A 9,897-nucleotide genomic window follows, 5' to 3' on the forward strand; every position below is an offset into this window, starting at 1 on the left:
CTGCTCATATGTCATCGTATCCTCTGGCACAAGGCTCCCTCCTATCTAGGAGATCTGGTTACCAGGTATGTGCCAGGTAGAGTGCTGAGATCAGTAGGGACAGGACAGTTAGTTATTCCCAGGTTTCAGAAAGCCAGGATGGGCGTCCGCTCTTTCAGGTTCCTAGCCGCACAAAGCTGGAATAAACTCCCGAAATGCCTTAGGCTTTAAAGCTCTGAGTCCAGGTTTAGGAGTCTTCTCAAAACTCACCTATTCACTACATAGTGCCGAGCAGGAATCGGGGTCCGCTCCCTGACTTCTGGTAGGTCTCTCGCTCCACAGCGCGGGGACATGCCGTGAAGGCGTTACCAGGCGCTCTATAAGCTCCTTTATAATTATTATTATTATTAAAAATAGTGGTAGGTGTTACAAGTTAGAAAATACATTGTATTTATAATATAAAGACATTTTCAAAAATGTACATATTGATATATACGTGGAATGTACGATTTGAGAAATCAGAACTAATTAAAAAATTAATTTAAAAAAGAACTTTTTTAGGATTAGGACGAATCATTTTTGAAAGGGTGAAGGGCATATTAAATATAAGTAATGAAAAAAAACGAGTATTTTTTTGTAAAAAAAAAGGGTATTTATTCAAAAAAATAAAAAAATAATTTTATGTCGGTTTTTTAAAATACTCCCCCACCCTAAACCCCTATTACCATGTCATCCCATAACAGCACATATGTTACGATTACTGTTTAAATTTTAGTTATTATGTGACCAAAATCGATATAAGTGATATGCGTATTAAAATACAGCGGTGAAAGAGCATATTTAAATATTTTCAATGTATTTGCGTACTAAAAGCATGCACAGTTTAATATTGCGAAGTTATGGTTTTTGCGATGTAACAACATTGCAGTAAAATCATGCGTAGTAATGGTCTGCTAATTAACGTCATATATTCGTTTAAAGGGAATCCTAATGTTAGCCAATGGGAGAGATAGGCCTTGCAGTAGTGAAAAACACATTTGGCAGTTTTTCACTACCAGGACATGTAAAACTCAAAAGTACATGTCCTACCTTTAAATACACTGCACCCTGCCAATAGGGCTGCCTAGAGCCTTCCTTAGGGGTGTCTTATATGTCAAAAAGGTAAGGTTTATGCCTGGCAAGTAGGTTAACTTACCAGGTCCAAATGGCAGTTTGAAACTGCAACACAGGCTCTGCCTTAGCAGGCTGGAGCCATGTTTAAGGGCACAATCAGTGCTGCAGGCCCACTAGTAGCGTTTAATTAACAGGCCCTGTGCACATATACTGCACATTACTAGGGACTTATAAGTAAGTTTAGTATGCCAATTGTGGATACGCCAGTGCTGCCATGTTTAAATTACAGAGCATATGCACTTTAGCACTGGTTAGTAGTCGTAAAGTACCCAAAATCCTAAAGTCAGCAAAAACGAAGTCAGCAAAACAGGAGGTCAGAAGACAAAAAGTCAGGGGAAACCACACCAAGGATGCCAGGTCTAACAGTCCCAATTTTCAAATGGTCACCTGCACTTGCTTAACAAGATTAAACAAGTCGTTTTTGTGACAGTAACATGCTCCATGTCAAATAAACTATGTGGCATATTTACAATGCCACTGCGGCTCTTTTATACTGTCGGGGCGTCACTTTTGTGGTGATCCAGGGGAGCAGTGTGCCAGTCCATATTTACAATGCCGCGCAAAGCCACCCAGCATGGCGTTTCATGGCCTTGTAACTATGGAGTAAGGCAATGCCTTACTCCGCGTAAAAGGGGTGTTCCATGGGTGTTATTGTGGGTGTTCCAACGCAACACCCATTGTTTTTTACACTGCCCCAGGTTTACAGCATAGCGTAAATCTCGCGCGGCGTCAAAACTAACACCTTCCCAAAGCAAGCATAACGAGGAGAAATATTTACATTTCTCCTAGTTTTTTTCCTCTTTCCATGTGTGCTGCATTCTGCAGCACACATAGAATGAGAACAACGCCTCCTTTGATTGTTTTTGTGCAGGAAGGCTTGCCTTCCTGCACAAAAACAATCATGCCAACAAAGCAGACACCCTAGCCCCATAGTCCTTTGTGCCTGCATTGGCGCTCGGCTGCAGTTTTTAAAACGGCGCTGACAGAAAGGACAGGAATGCGCTGCATCTTCTAGATACAGAAACTTCATGCCCTTCAAATTTGACATAGGGCAGCTCAGCTGGAAGGCTTGCAGCGCTGCCCTATGCCAAAATATTGCAAATATGTCCTTAAGACCCTCATTCACAGTTTGGCAGATGGTACATTCCATCAACAAGTTGAAGGAAATCCTGTTAACCAAACTCGCAGAGCCCCTGCTTTATTTAAAGTTGGTGAAACAGCTGTGTTTCTGGCAGTCTGCTGTTTGTCCATTGGTCAAAGTACCTGAGATTGTCTGCTCTATGTAGGAGGGAGCCTGGCGGTCCTGAACAGGAAAACAAAATAAATGACCACCACAAGCTGGGAGAAAAGTCCTTATTTGTCTGGGACATTTATTGTTGTTTTTAATCACTCATGGTTTGAGCATTGTGTTTTGGAGAAAAAAAAACGTTGCTGAGTGAGTACATTAAACCCCCACATAGCAATGTTTCAATGCCTTCACAGAAGCTGCAGCTTTGCTACTAGCACAGAGATCTCTGCCTGCCCGGCAGAGGTTGCTAAGTATAGGGGTCGGTCTTCCTCCAGGTATGTGAAATATATCTCAACACTGCCCTGGGGACAGATGGACTAGCTACCATACTGTGCACGAGGCCCTATGTATATTCACCCATCACTATTTGCGACCTCTGGTTGCAGGATACTTCTTGGACATAGGAGGCTGGTGATGGGACAGTAGTTTGAAAGATTCTAAGGATCCACATGAGTTTTCTTAAGTTTTGTATATCATCCTTATGCAGGGTATTAATAGTTCTGTGCCATGAGAGTTATTGAGCAGATGTTTGAGGTCCTGTCATGATCTATGGCACAGACTCTCCCTTCCACACTCACACCCTTGCCGAGCACAATGCTCTAAACTCACAAGGTCTTTGCACATTCTTGGGATGGAAAGGCTGGCAGCTGACTGGGAATGTTGGCGCCGCTGGGCAAAAGGCGTTTACATCTTTGGAGAACATGCTATGCATAGGTGTCTGAATGCAAATTTGGAGTCTACACTTCTCTTTAAGCCATAGAAGTCTCATGGACGTTTGGAAACTAAGGGGTCGATTAGGATGGCGGACGGACGCACCCCTGAGTAGGAGGGACCGTCCGCATGGGCAGCGGCGGTCCCTCCATGGCAATTAGGATGTGACCGCCACCCTGGCGGTCACATCCTGTATGTTTTACATTGCGTCGGGTGCTGCTTGAAGCAGCACCCGCCGCAATGTAAAAAATGATAGCAGTGCATTTGCATGCACAAAGCGGCAGGCACCGCGCGGTGCCTGCTGCTTCGTGCATGCAAAGGCAGGGGGGTACCATAGGTACCCCCCATGTCCACCCCCCGCGCAACCTTCACCCAGGGGGCCCACAACGGGCCCCCAAAGTGAATGTCCGTATGCTTTTCCACGGCGGAAAAGCCGCTGTGGAAAAGCATTACTTTCCCTACATCCTAATATGGCTGGCGGTGTCTGATAGACACCGCCAGCCATGTTAGTGCTTTTCCGCCGTGGTCGCCTTCCGACCGCGGCGGAAAAGTGGAGGACAGATTGTGAGACCTACCAGCCATCCTAATTTGGCGGTGGGTCTTTCAGGCCTCCTCGGCGGATTCCCCGCATACTCCGGGCCGGCGGTGGCTTCCGCCGGCCCGGAGTATGCGAGGAATCCGCCATCATAATGACCCCCTAAGTTGGCCATTTTGAAGATGTGAGAATTCGTTTCTGCATGTTCCATGGTGTTCTTCTTAGTCAATCGAGGTACTTTGTTGCTGCCGCCATTAATCTGTTACCAGATCTTGTGAAAACCCTGGAGATTGTTTGTTTTTCTTTGGTAAGCATGATTGGAAGTTGAAGATGAACACAGAGAACTATTCTAAGAACTAAGCACCAGATGTACTACAGAATTTGGCAGTCGCAAACCCTGCCATTTGCCAATTTGCAGAGTTTTTGGTACTACAAAATTCCTTTTTCTTATGCACTTACCCCATTTTGCCATTTTGAAAGGTTTTTCTGGATTGCAAAATGTGTTAGCAACCCATACCGAATTGCAAATTTGCAGGGGCACAAAAGTGGCAGTCCTTCCTGATTGCAAGTCTTTACGGTACATGGGGTGGTAACTGATTTGCATTGGGACGGTATCCCCTTTGGACTCCTTCCTCTTTGTGAATAGGAGTGGCAGACTCAGGGGCGGGGGTGGGGGGATTAGGTATTGGCCCAAAGGACCAGCTGCCTGTTCCCCCTGAAGTTTGTTAAAGTGGAAAACTTTTTTTAAAGCAGCCCGGGTCCTTTATAGAAGATAAGGTACTTTGAAAACAACAAGGTTTGTATTTTGGAATACAATCACAGGGTGGTGATCTGCTGTCCCTTGCAGGCCATCATCCCTGACATTGCAGCAAATCATAGAAGATTGCAAATTGCGACCTTCCTAATGAATATTAATTAGGCTGATCGTTCTGTGACCCCGTGCGATATCTTGTTTTGCAAACAGATCTATTAGTACATATTATGCTACTTCGTGCATTTTGTGACCATTTTTTGCATATCTTAAGATATCAAGCCCTAAGTCATACTTTGGAACTTGAATATTTTCAAGTACTGACTCAGGCCTTAATTTGACATTTTTGCTGTACATTTGTATTCACATTACTCGAGGATGTGAAAGGATCCTCAGAATCTTTACACACCTGATTCTTCATCATGCATGTGTTAGTACATACCACATTATTGACATGTGCTTAGGAAAGTGACTCATTGGTACCAGTGTGTGCTTTATAATGCTGACGAATGGTTGGTAAATTGCAGTTAAAGAAACGGCATTGACTGTATCACAGCAAGAGAGTGTGTATACCAAAAACAGGAGTTGTCCTAATCAGAAAAGGGAGTGAGGTTCACAAAAACCTAAGTTATTGCATAGATATTATTTCAGTTCCAGAAATGTCAGAGTTCCATCAGTATCCTTGACAGACAGAAGAGATATTCTAGAAATATATCATTTTTTATAGCGAGTTTTCAGTGAATCTTGCAGAGATAAGGTATCAAAGATATAAATCTTGTTTTTAGATACCGACTCTGAATCAAGTAGATGACATCATCAGCTAGCAGAGTTACGTGTCAGAGGGGTTGCCAGTGTTTCTGTTTTTTCCGGGTCTTTGCCCAGGTCTATTGCTAGCCATCATATTCTTGGAGATACAAAGAAGTGTGGAACGGTTCATCTCTCCTTTTGAATCCAGAATACAGGTCACAGCATTCTCTGGAACAAGGGTTCAGGCACCCAAACGAGGCATAGATCTTAGTACACATTTGAGTGCGTGAGTACACACTCGAAGGCCGGTGAAAATCCAAAACAGGTGGAAATGGATTTCTGAACCAATGTAAGGATACTGCATGCTCAATTCCCCACCTACTTTTCCCCATCTTCATACCTTTTATTTTCTCATATGGGAACCGGGTGAAAAATGTGCACTTACCATGGGAATCAGATGCTGTAACTCAATTCCTTTAGTCATTTCCCTCTTTTTGGGCACCATAGGATACAATTTCAAATACTTTGGTTTTCCGGCATATAACAATTACAAGTACTCAATTCAATTCAATTCAAATAGTCTTTATTCGATTACATAATCATAAAAGACATTTACATTTTTAAACAATAACCATAAAAACATTGAGTTCATCCATACAAAATACAAGATCCCCATAGAAAATGATCCAAAGTTACATATTCTGGTCATACAAAAATACAATAAGTTAATATAAAATACTTATAAAAAGAGTAATATCCATAAAAACCACCATCTATATACCAGGTTCATAAAACCAATGAATACAGTCATACCTCAAAAATTCATTGGTTACGCAAGGCGTCGGCACGGATTATCCACATGCCATGTAAAAATTTGGCGATAGAGATTATACATAATTCATTACCATCTATTTTTTATAATTACAAGTACTCGTTATATCATTAATTTCTAGAGTGGAAATACCTCTCTGGTATTAACTCCCAAGTTAGAATGTAAGCCTAAACCTTACACTTTATTTTTAGAACTTGGATAAGGTTTGGAGGATGGAAGATTGTAACAGATGAATGCAAAGTGGGATGTAGTGTTGGGGAAGAGAAAGGTTCAGGATTAATTTTTTAAATATTCCTTTCTTTATTACTTTCCAGCATATAAACATACATAGCCTTCTGGGCAACGCTACAATCTAAAATATATAATTTAAAACCTATACAAAAGTTTCAAAACAGAACCATGAGACATGAAATATTCCCCCAAGATTCTTAATAACTGAGTCCCTCAGCTTAGTCATCTTTGATAGAAAACAGGGTAAGTAGGTCCTTGTGAAGCACAACGTGTGTTTTCAAGAGTCTTTGGCTCAGTTATCACTTTGTAGACCTTGACACAACACAGTCTTTTTGTTAGATAGCTCAGTGATGTGGGTTTGGTAGTAGAATGTGTTGCTCCTTTTTACTGCTCTCTGATTGCCCTTATGGTGTATTTAAGGCTACTTTTTTAATGTGTCAAGACTGTGGCGTTTATTACACGATCAAGGTCAATCAAAAGGGATATACACCCTGCGGGGTGCTTCCAAGAAGCAGAATTACTGTGGTGCTGCCTTTATATCAGTGACTTTAGGCCTAAATCCATCACTGAAACCTGATAACGTAGTCCTAAACTGATATATAAAAGCAACACAAAGATTCCAAACAATTAGACAAAGTATTTCCTAAAGTTAAGGAGGAAATTAAACTGTATCCTAAATTGTATATGATGTTTTCATAATGTATGCTCATTGTTGTTCATTGTATATTTGGGTGCATTTCTGTCTCGTCGCCAATTCTAACTTCCAAAAGCAATATCTCCTCTAAGCACAAAACAGTAAGTTAATTAACTCATAATCAATACGTAGTCCATTATCCTTCTTCCCCCCCCCTATCTTTTCTTCTCTATGGTATGTTTCATAGAATGTGAGGAATGCAGGGGTTCCTTTATTGATGGTTGAACTGTCATACATGCTCTGTGGAGCAATGCGCTCTCTCAGAGTATGTTGACTGTGATTAAAGACTGCATTACCTACCCTTTTTGCCATTATTAAAATACGGAACACATGATTTTGTAGAATTATGTTTCTTACCCAAAGGTCAGTCCTCTGGCCTTCAAGATAAGATCAGCAGGATCAAGGTGGGATCTCTCCATAATTGGCACTTTTGAATACATGAAACTGAGCCATGAGGAATATGAAAAGTGTTGATCTACGAAGGAAGATATCATGCTTTAGAGGTACTCCACAGAGGACACCTGTTCTCTTAGCTGTTAATCCATCTGATAATATATTTCAACATCTACCAGATTTAGGGTGGTGCGACTAGTGCAGCCGTACTTGGCACTGAGCTTGTGGGGCGCTGCGTTTAGAAATAACGTATGGGTTTAAAAGCACCTGCTGCAGAGTTACTTGGGTGTCCATCACTTTAAAAACAACAATATAATGTCAGGATAATTGTGGTGATCAAAATTCCTGCAGGAGAGAGATGGGAGTTTTGTCTACTGGTAGTTTTGACTCATCATAAAGTAGTGCAAAGGTTTCATATGACTGCTGAAAAAATGTGTACCATTCAGATCACAGAACTGTATTTTATGTGGATAGCTCAGTGGATTACTGCTTGCTATTGTTGACACAGAGATCCTTTTGTTACTTGTAGGTCATTAGTTTCAATCCCAATATGTAAAGTGCCTTGTGAACTGGCATCAAATAGCCGCTTGCAATACCACACAGTATAGGCAAAAACATTACATTTTTTCCCCCAGTTTTTTATTATCCTAATTTTGCTAATAAGGGTTAGTTTGAATAGAGATACAATTCTATTAGTAAAGCCAATCCCAACCACTGTTGCATGTTTTAAATCCTGACTTTGTGCTTCTGTAGACAAAACACTGCTCAAATATATTGCCTACTGTGAATGACATGTGATTCTTGCACCTTGTGATACTCATTATTGTAAGTACCTTTTCCTATAGACTGATTTACTCAAGTATGATCCATTGTCTGTGTACAATGTGTGTGTCATGTCAAGTGATCGGACACCCAGCACTGGTATGAGTAGCCTATAAAACAAATGAAATGCAGATGAGAGAGGGGCTATGGAGAGGTGAGGGGAAGTGTTGGAGGATGGCAGTGAGGGAATGCATGGAGAGGGAGGTCATTAGGAAGGCGTCCAAAATAAAATGTTGCACTGAGCTCTGCTAGAGCTACATCGGGCCCTGGGCAATATTGTACACAGCACTAGGCTCCTTCAGAGTTTCTTGTCTAGTACTGCAGCTGCATAACCAGTACTCCATGATGTATCTTTGTCCTTCCACATCCTCAGCTATGCCTATGCTCACCCTCAATTCCAATGTTTGTGCATCTCTCAATGCGACTGACTGCCAAGTCTCAGCTGTAGATTAAATGCACTGATGTTCTGCTTTTCTCTGATTTTTCTAGCCATTGACCTTATCCAGTGTTTTCTCCCTTCTCCTTTCAGATGAGCCCAATAGAAATTGCACTCAAGAGCAATCTGACCTCCTTAACAGAGTTTTACTTGATCGGATTCTCAGACCTCGCCCCGCAGCTTCAGGCATTTTTATTCTTGCTCTTTACACTGGCCTATCTGTGCACTCTCATAGGGAATATGCTAATTATCGCTGTAACCAAGTCAGACCCCCACTTGCACACTCCAATGTACTTCCTCCTCAGGAATCTATCCATTCAGGAAGTCATCTTCACCACTGTCACTGTTCCAAAACTGCTGGCCACTTTCCAGCCCCTGGGCCGGAGAATCTCCCTCACTGCGTGTGCCGCACAGATGTTCTTCTTCTCTGTGTTGGGTGTGACCGAGTGTTTCCTTCTGGGGGTAATGGCCTGTGATCGATACATCGCTATCTGCAACCCTCTGCGCTATGTGTCCATCATGACTATGCAGACTTGCGTGGTGCTGGTGGCCATGACATGGTTCACTGGCTTTTTGGTTGCTCTTGAGCTAGTCCTGCTCACATTCAGTCTGACCTACTGTGCCAATGATAACATCAACCATTTTTTCTGTGACTTTCCACCCGTCCTTAAGTTGGCCTGTGGGGACACAAGCATCAATGTGATTTCCCTCTTTGTCGTTAGCGTGTTTATGATGCTGATCCCTTTTCTGTTGATCCTCTACTCCTACATCAACATCCTCTCCACCATTCTGCGGATGAAGTCTTCTGTGGGGCGGCGCAAGGTCTTCTCTACCTGTGGCTCACACTTGGTCTCTGTGGCGCTCCTTTACGGATCTGGCATGGTGGTGTACCTACGGATCCAAGCGGAGGGAGCTGAATCTAGCGGAAAGCTACTCTCGCTTCTCTACTGCGTGGGGACCCCACTGCTCAACCCTCTCATCTACAGTCTGAGGAACCAAGACATCAAAAGAGGACTCTGGTCTCTGATCAGAAGGAAACTGATTGACTAGTGAATGTAGAAGTGCTAAGGATGAAACACAAGCCAATAAGAAAGCATCCCCGCTAATACAGCGTGCAGCATGTCTATCAATTGGTTACTGAATAGGAGAATTCCGCTGTTTGTGCAGAGTGAATAAAAAGCATGCTCTCTGAGGCAGAACAGAGGGTCTGGCAATTGAGTGTTCAATCATATCAGATAGCCTAAAGATCTAAAAAGTCATAAGTCTATCGTTCACTCACAGTTTCAAATACACAATCAAAAAACC

At 42.3% G+C, this 9,897-nt stretch overlaps 1 protein-coding gene across 1 annotated transcript in view; it reads left to right on the forward strand.

The window, feature by feature from the left end:
- LOC147712353 (olfactory receptor 10A4-like) overlaps positions 1-9,642 on the forward strand; it is a 93,580-nt gene extending 83,938 nt beyond the window's left edge. Inside the window, exon 3 of the mRNA XM_086919646.1 lies at positions 8,686-9,642. Coding sequence (XP_086775772.1) covers positions 8,686-9,642 — 957 coding nt within the window. The remainder of the gene's footprint in view (positions 1-8,685) is intronic.
- The last annotated feature ends 255 nt before the right edge of the window (positions 9,643-9,897 follow it).

Source organism: Lissotriton vulgaris, chromosome 5, assembly GCF_964263255.1.
Source record: "Lissotriton vulgaris chromosome 5, aLisVul1.2, whole genome shotgun sequence".
Lineage (NCBI taxonomy): Eukaryota > Metazoa > Chordata > Amphibia > Caudata > Salamandridae > Lissotriton > Lissotriton vulgaris.